The sequence below is a fragment of the Protomyctophum bolini genome (assembly GCF_963924005.1).
Source record: "Protomyctophum bolini genome assembly, chromosome: 10".
Lineage (NCBI taxonomy): Eukaryota > Metazoa > Chordata > Actinopteri > Myctophiformes > Myctophidae > Protomyctophum > Protomyctophum bolini.
Window position 1 is genome coordinate 16,259,957 of NC_137871.1, and position 16,130 is coordinate 16,276,086.

The 16,130-nt window shown below is 41.1% G+C and overlaps 1 protein-coding gene across 1 annotated transcript; it reads right to left on the reverse strand.

The window, feature by feature from the left end:
* Nucleotides 1–374: 374 nt before the first annotated feature.
* Nucleotides 375–11,546, reverse strand: LOC308322166 (calcium-binding protein 2-like; the record flags this gene model as incomplete). Its single annotated transcript, XM_080773359.1, has 7 exons — nucleotides 375–506; nucleotides 1,028–1,175; nucleotides 1,484–1,593; nucleotides 2,258–2,392; nucleotides 2,634–2,664; nucleotides 10,421–10,714; nucleotides 11,454–11,546. The coding sequence occupies 7 exons, from the start codon at nucleotides 11,544–11,546 to the stop codon at nucleotides 481–483; spliced, it is 837 nt and encodes a 278-aa protein (XP_080629485.1). The 3' UTR covers nucleotides 375–480.
* Between the last annotated feature and the right edge of the window lie 4,584 nt (nucleotides 11,547–16,130).

A 16,130-nucleotide genomic window follows, 5' to 3' on the forward strand; every position in this document is an offset into this window, starting at 1 on the left:
GACCATGATTCATGATGTCAGGCCTTGTCACAGGAATGGCAGGCCCTGTCACAAGGATGTCACTCAGTTTAATGAATAAATAAATACAAATCTTAACTTTTTTAATGTAATCACATTTTACAAACAAGGCTTTACACTGGACAAACATGAATATATCAAAAATACAACAGTAAAAAAAGATAGCATGCTTGCATAGGTAACTTGTTTTGAATGAAATAATAGTTATAATAATAATAGCATTTTTATCTCAATTGTGTGTGTATATATATATATATATACACACACACATATATATATATATATATATATATATATATATATGTATATATATCATATATCAAAGTAAAGCAATAAGCTTAACATTTTAAGAAATAGTATGTCCACTACAGTTTAGTGTGGAGTTGCATAGTGATTTTTAATGTCTTTAATCAGTTTAATGTCTCCATCATCATCTCCTCTGTTGTCAAACATCTGGACATGTCAACGTGACATCATTCTTACAAATTCTGTGAAAAGGAGGGAAAGAATAAAGAGAGTGGGAAGAGGAGTTAGTTGGCAGCTTCTACAAAATCATGGAAAGGCAGCAAAGTGCACACAGGGGCTGGCCTATAATATAGTGTAGGCAGACTGCTAAATGATTCTTGGGGATGGAGTCTACATGGGTACCCACAAGCCACAATATGAACGTCATCATCAATAGCTATATGTTTCAAGAGGCCCAATATTATCTTTATCTGAGGCCCATAATTCCTGGCAAAGGCCTTGTTTGGGAGAACACTCTCCTTAGCAAACCTACAATAAAGGTTATGTCCATAAGTAACTTATCGTGCTAGTTACATAGCATATTATGCTACATATTCAAACTATGTAAAGTTCGTCATTTATTCGTCAATTTGTCTTAAGTAACTAATTAACTATAATTTAACAATAATTCACAAGATTAGTATTTTTGTACTTATTTGACCATTAGTATTGTACATTTTGGACATGCTCTCTCTCTCTCTCTCTCTCTCTCTCTCTCTCTCACCCTCAAAGTCAACCAAGCCATCCCCATTGAGGTCGACGTCTCTAACGATCTCTTCTATCTGAGTGTTAGGCAGTTGTTCTCCCAACAACTTCTTTGAGGCCTCCCGAAGCTCTGCTAGGTTGATCTTACCGTCTCTGTTCGAGTCAAACTGGACACAAACATGAACACATGGGTATGGGTTGGTTAGCCTATATACGTGGAACTGAAAATAGGGTTCCGGTGGGGACCCAGGGGGTCTCCCAGCTAAAATTGTTAAAAAAGTGGTGGGAAAAGTAAAACATTTATTAGTCAATTATGAGGGTCCCTGGCACCAAATCTTTTCAGATGGGTCTGTTGTCAAATCCTTGACATGAAAATGTCAAAATAACCACTGGCCTATATTGTATATTAAATGTGTGTGCATAAATGCCAGTTGCATACACACATATTGTACACATCAGATTCCACCAGACTGACCTCTTTGAATGCATCTCTGAGTTCTTTGACTCCAATCATGGACGCTGTCTCTGCCACCACCTTGGGTCCCATCAGCTCAACCCAGTCCTCAAAATCCACTTTCTCGCCCACTGCAGGACAGAAAAGGCACAGGCACATAATAGTGAAACAACACTACATTTGATAAATGCCAAAATGCTTGTTTGCGATAGATGTTAATATTCTTTGTGTCAACTCAGGGATTCTGTTTGCATATTACAAATCAAATCTAGGATTATTATAAACTTTTTTGCATTCCTATTCTGGGGGGAATATTCACCAACAATAGCCAATCTGCAAGCAATCTACAAGCTCACGCTCAAGCTTCCCCCATGAGGGGACACAGCAGGTCCCAGATCCGTGTCCATGTGGTTGACAGGCCTGTCACCATAGTGCCCACTGCCCAACATGATTCTATCCTGCAGATCTACAAGCTCACAATGCATCGCTTACGCATGGCCGAAATGTATAGACCTGAAGTGGTTAATGTATGTTTTGTAATAATAATAAATATAGTAGTAGGTAACTAAGTTTTAAAATAAATGTAGTGGTGGTACAATAGATGTAGTGGAGTATAATTAAAAGTATTGAAAATTGCAAATTCTCAAAGTAAAGTACACTCAAAGTAAAGTAGGCAAATACCTCAAAATTGTACTTCAGTACAGTACTTAAGTAAATGCACTTAGTTAATTTACACCACTGCTGTTGACATTGTCTTCAACCCATTGTTTATGACGTGGTTGTTGTGTCACTCACACAACATTGCTAGTTCAATGAGCTCCATCTCAGTCGGCATGTAACCCATGGTCCTCATGCACTCTCCCAGGTCAGCTTGTTTAATGTGGCCGCCGTCCTTACCCTTGGCAAACTCCATAAACGCCAAATGAAGCTCTGTAACACACACATGCACACGAGCAACACACACACACACACACACACACACACACACACACACACACACACACACACACACACACGCACACACACACACACACACACACACACACACACACACACACACACACACACACACGCACACGCACACACGCGCGGTAATGGTCAAACATGAGAGGATAAGTTAAGTAATACGATGAGGTAGGCTACGGTATGTGCTGTCGGGAAGTAATCGTACCTTCAATTTCCTCTGGGCTCAGCTCTCTGTCCTGTTGGAAGGTACAGCATTACATTAGTCTCACTTCAGTCATTTTCTCTCTCCCTCCTCCATTTTTGAGTGGTTCAACCACTCCCTTACGGAGCTATGTGTGTGGCTGGGTGGCTGGCTGGGTAGCTGGGTGCCTATGGGTATGAGAACGAAAATAGCATGGTTGTTTTTCACCACTCTCTACCGTTTCGGACGTGGGGCGGCTCACCGGAACCGGGCCAGCACCCTGGCCGTGATCCTGTGGGTCTGGAACTTCCTGGGACCCCCATACAGAGTTGCACCACTCACTTCACACGGGTGTGATTTTTCTTATATAAAAACTTTGTCACTCCAATCTCACTGAGACACACACACACACACACACACACACACACACACACACACACACACACACACACACACACACACACACACACCTGTATAATATGCATAATTAGCAACAGCGCTACCGAGTCGGTAGTACCGACTGCACCACCTTGACCCCTGTATGTCTCTCTAAATTCTATTCTCTCAGGGTGCCACACTGCCACAGATTTCTGTTCATACAAACTGTGGCTATGTGCCTGCATGCCGTTTGTCATCATATCATCAGCGACTGACCGTTTGCAAACAGATTGGCACAATATTGTTCAAATCTTTATTGTTGTAAAACTGATCGTTGTGCGTAAAGGTTTACAAGTTGAGTTACAGTATATCTTCAGCTACCTATGTAATGGGTATTGTTGAAGCTGGCATGGAATGGAAACAAGCCTGGTTTTATCCATAGAGGATTTATCTAGCATCAGTATTATAATGACTCAAATATTAAATAATCTGCATATCAGCACCCCCACCACCTCAGGACATTGTGGTACTGCAGCTAAAACTGCTTTCAAAGCCCAGAAAGAAATGACAAGGACTGGTTATATCAGAGTGGTGATTGAGGCTCAAACCATTAGAAATAAATTTGAGGGACATAGACAATATGAAACAGCCTTAAAATGCATGTTATTAAGGTTTACTTTAGTAGTGTGATGCTCTAGTCTAAGGTTGACTTTTTACCCTCAGTAGCCTATAGGAACTAGCTCATGGCTCATGGGATAGCTTTCAGTGCAAACATCTAATATAAACAGCAGGTTTATTAGAATCTATAATGGAGATGTTTCATGTCATCTAATATAAACAGCAGGTTTATTAGAATCTACAATGCAGATGTTTCAGGACATATTTAACAGAACAAACTCATGCAAAATGCAATAATCAGACAGACATTCAGAATTTGATACAGTGATTTCTTTCTATTCTATTTCTATTAATAACAGACAGACAGACAGACAGAGACAGCTAGGGAGAGAGAGGGAGGGAGGAGTAGAAGGAAAGATAATTACATAACATACAGTAAATAATGCAAGGGGTAAATCTCTCCAATTTCATATGAACTAAAAGGCAAATAGAAAGAGAAAGGAGAAAGGAATGAAAGTTGGTCAAATGTAGAAAATACATTTGCCCACTAGAGAGTAGGCATAGATCTACTACTAAGGCTACTACTTGATTGAATAGATACGGATGTCCCTTGTAAATTAGCTGATTAGTGGGCATTAGACAACTGTGTAACTTTTTAATTAATTAATTGAAGATGCCAGTCTTTCATTCTGTTGATGGCAAAGAAGATATGCAGACAGTTTTTTACTAGGGCCAGGCCTACATATAGTTTGAAATGATTATAATTTATCTCTATTACACCAGATAAGATGATGATTTGAAACTCATGCTGAAACAATGTTGTAAATATTAGCCTATAGCTACATAACATAACATACATTTGAATTAAAAATAGCAAATAACCACTAATGTTTTTTGTTTAATTTAGTTTTACCCCTTTCAATTCATTATAACCTAAGACGTCAGACAAAGTTTTGTCCAATCAGAATATAAAACCTGCTAGACAGAGCCATCATGGCGGATCTGAGTTTGGGGCTGCAGAGTGCACTCAGTGCAGACGTCCTGAAACTGCTCAACTTTTATGGATAAAGAGTAAGACAAAAAAGGTAATGGAACTTAACTTGTATAAATTATGCTGGTTCTGCTTACGATATATAATATAGAATAGATGGACCATGGATTCTTGTTGTTTACAAACATTGAGATTGTCTGCACGGCACGCGCAGGTGCCGTCCTCTGCGCGCAACACCTTCGCACGGCAGAGCATAAATAGGTTTAAGGAGATACAGCTGCGATAAAGTGTGACCACTTTTACATTGCATTAGCCCCATATGTTCCCTCTCCCTACGCTCATTCTGTATGAGCGTAGGGAGAGGGAACATATGGGGCTAACATTGCATATGACTATGAGCGATCGATTTATTTTCCCCCCGTCTGGAAATGGTCTCTAGACTAGACCTTTTTCATGCAGCTACTTTGACAAAATAACAAGATGAACACAAGTGACAAGAAGTTACACAACACAGGTGATAGACCTACTAAATTAACAAATAGCCTACCAGCCTACCGCGTTTTAATTAATTTTCAATGACCCCTAGTCCCCCATATTGTTTTGAAGCAATTTAATATCATATTATACTTTTAGCTCAAGGCCCAAAAGACAAATGAAATTTGATGTCATCATGTCTCCCAGGAATCCAAACTATAGTGACATCCACGAGTGTTGTGAGCTTCAGAGCTTGTAGCCTACTTTTTCAGTAATTCTTAAAAGCTTTTAAAGAAAGTTCTTACATATTACATATTTTGCACTTGGCATTGAGCTACAATGGTAATGCTGTAGCACTGGTTTTGAGACACTGACCACCATTTGTTGAGATTTAGCCTCTAAGTCTAAGAATATTTAGTTGTCGTTGGATAAGATTTAGTCAATTCCATGCTGTATTGATGGTGATACCATGTGAGATAACAGGCAATAAAATAAAAATCTACATTCTGTAATTGTTTAGACTGTTTGTAATTTAAGTAATGCCAGATGTTTAACAATAATTTAACTGTGTAAAATGAAACAATTTATTTTACACTCTCAACAGTTGAAAGTCTCTGCTGTAGCAGTAGCATGATGAACGAACTGGCTCAGGCAGCTAAGCCTACATAAGAAACCATGCAATATACAGTGATTTTATTTTATTTTATTGTAATTTCTAGTGTCAGTAGCCTATATTTTGAGGACTTATTAAGACACAATGGCTTGAATCCACGGATAGAGTATAGAGGATGGAGGAAACCTGTTAAGATGTGTCCCCATCTAGTTTAAACATTTCTTAATAGTTGAAACGGAGCAACACAAAGACTTACAATGAAATAAATGCAAGAATAATGTTCTATTTAATTGCTACATATAGACTGACATTTATATTTACAAGAGCAATGTCCTTGGGTTCTTACTGTATGGGGCAGAGTCATGGAAAGTGTATTCCAGACATCACAATGAATGCAGTCTAATCTCACTGATTTCTAACACAATATTAATATAAAACACTAACGGGGGGGGGGCAGTAGCAACAATGCAAACTTCCATGGATGCATTATTATGTCTGAGTGTTGTGAGGATTCTCTGACAGTTATTGAGTAGAGTTACACGTTGCCCTATTGCGTGTGAGCCCTGCTGGAATTGAGAAAGGATGGGCACCAAAAAGGTAACTTTACTAAGTACCTGGTGCCGGGTCCTAATTAAAAGGTAACTTTAGTAAGTACCTGATACTGGGTCCTAGTTAAAAGGCGAAAATGAGGGTAGAGAAGTGGCGTGACAAGCCAGGACTATGAAATGGAAAGACTCCTAGACTGGCCACAGGAGGTCTGAACTACACATGAAGCCACACTATTATTTATTGTCTTGTTATTGAAAGATCCTCTCACAATAAATTGACACACATAAATGAACAGGTTTCTAACGCACATTATTATATTGTTATGATGAATATTATAATTAATAAGTCTACAGCCTGTTTTATATTTGTTGAACCTATTCAAGGCAATGAGCACACACGTGTTTCTGTGCATCTCTTGGTGAATTGAGCAATGAGTCTCCTCTTTGTCCAGTTTGTCTTTGTGGATATGATATACAGTAACACCGCGTCGAGCGCAAAATGTCATTGTTCACATTTCTAACCTTCTAACTCAAAGTCTTTGAGCAAGTGGAGATGTTTCAGATTTATTGTCGCCAGGTGTCTCGTCGCTCCCATGTCTCTCAGGGCTATTTTAACAATGTGACTTGTCACAAAACTTGCTCTGAATAAAATACAATTTAAATATAGTGCAGGAGACATAGATAGGCCTACAGGAACAGCGAGCGACATGTCCCCTGTGTATCCCGTGTCTACTACGTACTGCTATGCCCCTGTGAAGGATGTTGCCATGAAGTTATATGTTCCATTCGTGCACGCGAGTCTGCGATATCTCACATGAAGACTTTCAGTTAAAGTACCAATCCACAGTCAGAGATAACCATCTTGTGGCCTCTTTGACAATTGCTACCAGACTTCCCAGTGCCAACTGTCACACGAAGCCTGAGGTGCCACAGAAGACTGTTCTGTTTTAATATTTTTATTGGTTTTTAAGAAGACTGTTCGTTCAACAGTTTTGTGCTGTAGACAGCAACAGTTAGGATGTTAGATTTTATAAAACACACCTTCAACTATGCAGTATGCACTATACAATACAGCTCGATCAGTGAATCAGTCTAATGAATTCTTAAAGCTGGCTTAGGTTTGGTGCAAAACTTTTCTTTGTAACTCCGTTTTGATGATAAATTCTGCCAGACAGCGGTGGTACCAGTGACGGCAAGGATAAGCAATACCAGCACGAGTAATTACCAAGCGCATTCTGTTTTTATATGGTCAATTAATCATGTGAATGAGACTGCGGTGTGTGTGTGTGTGTGTCACCATGTATGTGCACACACACTTCTTTTTTTAATGTCTATAATGTTTTCCAGGTTTTAACGTTAGATGTCAATCTAAATGTACTGTGTGTGTGTGTGTGTGTATAGTTGTGACACACACACACACACACAGTGGCATTGACATTGACTAATGGATATATGCATAGTGTCTGTGTGTGTAAGATGGGCAGTGCTCCGGTATCGTGACTGTGACCCTTGATCGGGGCTGTTTCCATGACGAAACAATGCCTACTTGTGTGGGCAGGAGACATATCATGTTCTGATCTGGTGTCAGATATGCCTCCACTGGTGTCCAGTGGCTGTTTCTCAGATGAAGATTAAAGGAGGATCAAGAATAGAGTGAGGAAAGGCAGGGAGTCTTGAAAATGTTGTCTGTCTATACACGAACACAATTGTCCCGTGTTCGGAAGCTGGGTGGGGAGGGTGATGTGTATCACCAGTGCTCACCACATGTAATCCTACAGGCTGGGGCGGCACTTATCAGCGGGGAGTGTTGGCTGGCAGGAGTACGACGAAGGCCCTACGTCCTCCTACGTCTGTGTTTATGTTGCTTTGAGGTAGTGAGGATAAATAAAAGCATACAAATAGAATAGATCCGTTTCTTAGGTGTGTGTGTGTGTGTGTGTGTGTGTGTGTGCCACATAATCATAGTCTATGTCATGCTTGGTGTCACATGACACCTACAGTATTATGTAAGATGCTTGCACAAGTACAGTAGCCTTGACCTCACCCCACCCCTGTTGTACTTGCTGAGATGACCAGGTGGATGCATTCCACACAGGCCATGAGTCAGGGAGGGGGCAATCTGACCCATCTTGCGTCAACTACCGGTAATTCCTTTTGAATTAGTTGACGCAAGTCAACAGTCTGTGTCGAGAGACTAGGGAGGGGGTAATCTGAGTTCCCAGAAGTTTTCACCATCTCCCGGCTCCCGCATTAGAGAGGGGGAGGGGAGGGCAAAAAGGTAAGGATTTACCTTCCTTTTCTTTAACGTTTCTTAGATAGACATAAAATAGACACAATAAAGATGTAACATGTTTGCACGCACGCACACTACTACTGTACATGTCTGACCCTTGAGTGACAGTTTTGTAATTGTATAGTGTACAGCCTGTGTCGTGTCAGGTGTCATGGCTTATCATTTGTGCAATGTGATGCGATACTGAGTTGATACAATCGCATGAGGCGGACAGGGTGTTTGTTAGTTCTCTATAGCTGACCGTGGCAGTATCCATTACGGTAGGGGTGGGCATTGGGCAACTGGGCAACCTTTTCGGGCACCAGTTCACTTAGCCGTTTTCCAATTAAGGCTGGCAACTCCTGATGAGGTCACCCAGTGCCCTTTCATGCTTTTTCATCTTATTATAATTAGAATAATATAAGAACAGAATAAGTCAATAATGTAATACTACTAATACTAATAAAACCTAACAAAGAATGATGACAGTCATGATCACATGGTACTGTAGGCAAGGCAAGTTTATTTGTAGCCAGATTTAGCAGACCTTTCTATCTCTAGAATGTTTGATTGCACACATTCTTTATTTGGCCCTAAACCATTCAATGCTTTATAAACCAATCATTTTGAATACGACATGGACATAAAGGGAGCCAGTGTAAAACTCTAAGAACTGGAGTGATATGCTACACTTTCTCTCTATTAGCAAGGAAGGACTCGGACAGAAGGATTCTGAATCAATGCAGTTGTCTGACTTTTTTTGGGGGGGTGAATTGAATTACATGGACAAGTTTTTCCAAGTACTGTAAAATGCTTCAGAGCTGTCCTAATACACACTATTACAGTTGGAAATGTGGCCAAACCTTTGCATGAAATAAATATATTTTTCGCAAGGCTATAGTGAAGATGACTTGTACAAGTACTTGTACTTGTGCCATTCACAGAGAGACCGAGAGAGACAGTAAGACCTGAGGCTGATTCTATAAATGAAACCGTTTTCTGAAAAAAGTATGTTGCTATATAAGTGGTGCTCAAACTTTTTCATGTCAAGGACATTTTAGATGTATAGGGCTGTACACCCCCATCTCAAAATATTTAGTTCCAGGGACTCGCAGAAGCAATTTTCAATTTCAAGAATTTTCAAATTAGCACATCGCTTTGAGTTGTATACCTGCTATTCTTTTTTGGCTTTTTCTGCCTTTTATTGATAGTAGACTGACAGGAAATGGGGAGAGTTTTAATGGGTTAAGAGCGTTGGAGCAGAGCCAGGGTTTTTATTTCAAATGTGAGGGCTTAGGTTTTCAATCAAGCCTCTCCGAGACATTCAATCAGCCCCGAGAACCAGATACACAGATAGGGTGAACACACAAACAAAACATAGACACACACACGCACGCGCGCGGTGCGCGCATGTGCACCCACGCACAAGTAAGCGGTCATACTCGGACACATGCATATACTGAGCTCTATCTCAGTTTTTTTTATTGGTGGTAGAATGGACACAATACCAATGCCCCTATTTCTACTGATGGCTTACACATTATTATGCACACCCGAGCAGCCCAGGCACCTGGGTCAGATGTTACGCAATTACTTATTCTGTACTTGTTCTGTTCTCTACCCTGTGTGCGCACATGCATGCATTGCATACATGCATGTGTATATGTAGACACGTATATATAAACGGAAAATGTACATGCACATCGCACATGAAGTCACATATTCATTTGTACATGGACACGCATATAAATTATAAACGGAACATGCACATGCATAAACACACACACACACACACACACACACACACACGTGGTCACATATTCATGTATACATGAACACACGCATATATTTATAAACAGAAAATTGTACGTGGGGTCAAACTGGGGTCACCAATGGGTCCATGCCCATGTTTCCTACCTGTCCGAACACAGCATCCACTAAGGGCATCAGGTCTATTTGTTGCTTCTCCTCAGCCTTCTGAATAGCCTTCTGCTGCTCTTCTTTCCGCTGTGTTCCCGCCATCATTTCCTCTATCCTGTGACTGTCCTCCACGCTCTCACCCGACTGCATCTCCTCCTGTTCGGTCCGTTTGGGTTTCTTCTGTCTGCGAACAGGCCTGCTGGGCTCATTGACCTCGGCTCCGGCTCCTCCTCCTTGCTCATTGGCTAACTTCCTCTGCTTTTCCATGTTCTTCTTGATGCGTGCCTGAACCTGACGGACCGAGGTAAGAGGGATCAGGTGTTACCGCAGTTTGAATCGCGGCCAGTTTGCATTACAGTCCTCTGTGTTATTTTAACTCTTGAGTGTGTAAGAATGCACCCAAATGGTCCCTTACAGTGACACTGAGGACTAGCTTATTGTCTATATCAGTCAACGTCAGATGTAGTTGGTATAACGGTATGAGGTGATTGCCTTGAAGAAATACAATCTGGTTCAGTGCTTTCACCGGGCAAAATAGAGAAACAATAGAAGAGTAAATAAAAAAGAATAAAGTCTGGCCTTCCCTTGGCTTGCACTCAGCAAAAAACACATATTCGATACCATCAAAATGTAAAAGCTGATGTAAACTAAGAATTGGATCACCTCTGCATTGTTACTTTGACCACAGTTATGTAATGCAGTCATGTATGCATGCTGATGCTGTAGGTAGGCTATTGTTGGTTCAGTTCTCGCTGTCGTTTTTAGCATGTGTTTAAAGATTAAAGATGACCGATGTTTAATTTGTCACCAACATTATATAATTGGCCAAACCACCACCTGATGATTTACGTTACTTTAACTTTCTATAAGGCACAATGATACACCAATTGAAATGTGCCGCCCACAAACATGAAGAGATATCAGCCTACTTCAAGCAGATGTATAGACAAATAGCTCAATAAGTTGCCACTAATTATATCACCATAATCAGTGTAAAATAAGACAGACCCACCCACGCATGCACACACACCTGTTTTGCCGATTTCTCTGAACACGTCGCCCTCCCAGCACCGCCTCCACCACCGCCGCCGCCTCCTCCCTCCTCTCGAATGAGCATGAACATCTTGCTGCCACGGTCTTGCACACACAAACACACTCTCTCTCCTCTCTTTCTCTTTCTCTCTCACTCCCCCTCCCTCACCCAATGCCTATCTCTTTTCGCTTTCCTGCTCTCCTCTCTGGTCTGTTGAAAAAGCTTTTCTGTAGTTTTACAATGCTTCTGAATAACTGCACTGAAGTCAGCCTGACAGCGTCTTCTCAATGTTGCCTTCTAAAGTTTCTCAAAAGTCCGGCTGTGGCCAGATTCATGGGCCAATTGTCCCGTTGCTCCTGTGTCCCATGTTTAAAAATCAAATTATTCCAGACAATTAGGCAAAAGAAAACCTCCCTCTCCGGTTGTTTCTCTCATTGCCTCCCAGTTGTCTTGGTGTCTTAGACTGTGCTTCTCTCCATATGTCTCTGTCTGTTCCCAGGTGAGAAGGTTTTTATCATCATCTGTGTGGGGATTGAGTTCCTACCTCTGCCCCCACTCGATGCCTCACAGCCCTTTAGGTGACACTCTATACCTCTCCAAACCTCACCGTCCTCGTGTTATCTACCTGTAAGTCACTGACTGCTCTCCCTCTCCCATTCTTCCTCCCCTTTTTCCACCTTCTTTCTTGCCTCCGTCACATATAAACACTCCTCTTTTTGAAAAAAATAATCATTTTGAGGCCCATTATTTGTTTCGGCATTTGAGCCACGGACCGCCATGAGATTTAGCCTCGCAGACCCAAAACCCAAAAATATGTTATCGTTATCGGATAGGATTTTGTCCATAAATCCATGCTGAATTGATGTGGTACCATAGGAGACATAACAGGCAAATTATCGAAATAACAATTCTTCTACATTCTTCATTCGTAAAATGAAACCAAATGGTACACTCTTATCTCAAGAGTTAAAGATCTATAAGGGTCTATAACTCTCCATTTAGCTGGGGACCACCTGGAACTCCCTCAAGGATCACTGGTGGTCCCTGGACCACTGGTTGAAAACCACTGAATTAGGTCAATGGAATTTGGAGAACAGCCCCAATAATGACAATGGATGAATGTCATGTGCTGCCCACAGCGATCATTGCTACCCCTTCCAGCCCTCTCTCTTGACACCATCATTTCATCCTCTCAATATGCCTCATCACTTTCCCTGACTTCCACTCTCACATTCCTGTTTTGTAACACAAACGTTGTTAAGACGCGCAGGTCAGTTTAACCTGCTATTCTTTTTATTTGTATTCATTATTTTTTGAATTAGTATTATTTGTTACTCCTAGTTGTATCTTTTTCTTTATCGGTCCTGTTTCATAACTGCCGTGCCACCAGTGAAGGGGGGGTTTGGCTCGGTTGTGAAGGGAGTGGGACGATGAAAGATTTCTATATACACATGTACAGTATACTTGGTGTGGTCGTGGTTATTACAATTCATGGCATTCTTACATGGATCATACGTTCATTAAGTAGGCATGACTGCGCGTGCACACTCACTCACTCACACACACACACAGGTGGTGAATACATCATCGCTGACCTCCATTTGCAGGGATTCAGCTCATTTAAAGCCCTTAACACAGATGTATCTTTTATGGCTCAATTCAAAACGGATTAATTCCTCTTGAAGCATCTGCTTTCTATAATAAATGAAGCATAATTTCCCACTTTCTCTCCATCCTTAAGCCCCGGAGATCACAATCTTGAGTGTTAGACAAATTCAGACAATAAGTGTCTCATTTTACTGTGTTACTACTTTATAAAAGGGTGATATCCTCGGGTATTTTAAGGTAATCACTAGAAGGCCAACCTGGAAAGGACGGAGGTTTAGGATTGGGTTTTATTAATTAAATTCAGGCATAGTTTTGATTAATTAAGATTCTGCACTGTCATGGATCATTTTGGGCAGGTGGTTTGGAGTGGTTAGGCCATCTAGCACTGGTAATTGAAAGCTCCAGGCTGATAAACGTGTCTCACGCATACCTGCTTATATTCCCCAATTAACCTCCTCCTAACCTTCAATGTCCTTCAATCCTTCTCCTCTCCTTTCTATTCCCTTCTCTTGTTAACCCACGTTAAACTTCTCTCTTTCAACCCGAGACACTGTTGACAGCATTTGTCCTCCAGTCTATGATGAGACGGCTAAATGACTTATCTCCAGTTGCAGGTGAGCTTTTTCATTAATCACTTTAGGACTATCTGTGTTTCTGTTACTCTTCCCCCCACTCTGTCTTCCAGTCCCTCTGTCTCATTGATTATTGATGGGGGAGGAGGAGGGGGGCAAACTCAGATGAGAGACAGAAATTAGACCCGTCACTGAAGAGCTCCGATGGATTAATTGACGTAAAAAAGGGAGGATTTGGGGTTATTTGGGATGAGAAAGATGAGATGACAAAAAACTATCCTAGATGATAAGTTATGGGAAAGATATAGAACACTTGTCTTTCTGTATTTTGAAGATGATCATATCGTCATTGCATGGCAAACATGTCATCACTGTCAAGACAGTACCTCCATATTTCTTTTTTCATAAATGAATGCCCTTTTATATTCATTGTATGATAGCCGTTCAAAAGAAGCAAAATACAGAATCTGATCCCTAATCTCAAGGTAAGTATCGTGACACTTTGGCCCCTTTTCCACCGGGGTTGAACCGATTCCGTTCTTTTTTTCTGCCTAATTTTGAACCAAATTAATTGGTTCTTCAGATCCCTTGGTTAGGAACTGGAACCAGAAAACATTCTTCTTGCCCTGAAGTGGGAACCAAAGTGGGCGTGTCACTATTCAGGATGTGATTTAAACCATCGTACAAAATAAACAACAGAACCAGTTCTTTTGCTGGAAAAGGGGCCTTTGTAGATATGCTATTTTAGGAGATGTTTATTTAAAAATAATTGTTCGGAAATGTTAAAGATTATAACAACGTATGTTTAAAATTGCATACTGTAGTACAGTGGAGAACGGGAGAGACCGGCAGTTACACACGAAGCAACGGTCGTCGGGCTCGGGAATTGACTGCATGAGAGCCTATTAATGTGGTCTTAACCAATTGGCGCCTTTAGGACAGTTTTGGACATACAAGGTTTTTGCCTGACAGCAACGAAGTCCTACTTGTTGATCCGATTCCTGAGTGATGGAGTGATTGAAGGAGAGATTATAGTAGTAGGGGATGGATGACAGAGAGAGAGCAGTAAGGTAGAAGTAAAGAAGGCTAGTGTTACTACTGGATGCCATCCAGTCTGTAATGATATCTAATTACAGATCAGGATAGTGAGAGGCGGGGAGGAGGATATGGACGTAAGTCTTGGCTTTGAGACACTGCCAGTAAGTAATCCTTGCCAAGCCATGTGGCCCATAGGGCAGGAGCCTATCTCGTTTCTGTAGCGTGAGGCAGTTTGATGTACAAGTACACCCCCTGGACATTATGCTAGTACAGTATGTCGCAGGGACTAGTTTACCCCAAATCCAACCCTTGATGCTGAGTGGTGAGTGCCAAGCAGGGAGGCAGTGGGTCCCATTTTTCAGTTTTTGGTATGACCCGGCCGGGGATGGAACCCTGACCTTCCAGTCCCAGCGCGGACACTCTAACCACAACAAGGCCACTAAGATACTGACAGGGCCATGGTTAATGTATAGGCAGATGACGCAAAGAGATAAAACAGACATGTCATGGATCTTGAATGAGCTTTAATTGCGTCAGACTAATTCTCATCATTTATTTGTTTGCCACAGAAGTCAAATGATCAACTTGCTCACTGGATGGAATGCATTATAGGGTATAGACTATGCAAATGCAACATTCTACACAGAAGATGAAGTATTTAGATGATTTACAGAAGGTAAATGAATTGTCCATTTTCTTTTCCTGAAAAAGTGAAAATACTTGATAAAAACACATGGCCTTCCACAAATATGCGTGGAAAAGCAGATCAATGCAACAGGTTGTTGGTTTGAGGTTGCTTTCAGGTTGCCTGACCGGGCAAGTGCTCGTTTGAGATTGGACGCAACTGTCTATATACAAAACACTAGATGTGTCTAAAACTGAACAGAGCACTCCGTCTTCTGGTCTGTGGAATGTAAAATTGTTTACCTAGTGCAGTTTTCACTGTTGCTAAACTTAAAAATAAGTGTGAACCTATAGTCATAATCATATTTATAGGTATTTGGCATACAAATTGAGGTACAACATTTGACCTTTGAGCAAGTAGTACTTGCCCGACAGGCAAGTGTACATGACCTTTGAGCAAGTAGTACTTGCCCGACAGACAAGTGTACATGACATTTGAGCAAGTAGTACTTGCCCGACAGGCAAGTGCCTCCGAGACCTTAGTGTCAACCCAATACATTTAAGCACACAGATGCTGGTGATTGGAGGGTGACTACTGGTATTGTGCAATGTTGCTTCAACAATGTGCTGTTACTTTGTCCAGGACTAGTATTACAGAAAACATGCCAGTGATATGAAACATTTCAAACAGACCTAAGGGCCAAAAGGCTCATCCAAAGCTGCTAAAAGAGAGTGTGGTTAGTGGCATAATCCAACATAATATATTTGAAACAAATCATTTCCAGAAACCTTTGAATGAGGTAATGAGGTTGTGGACTGAGCTGATGGGCTT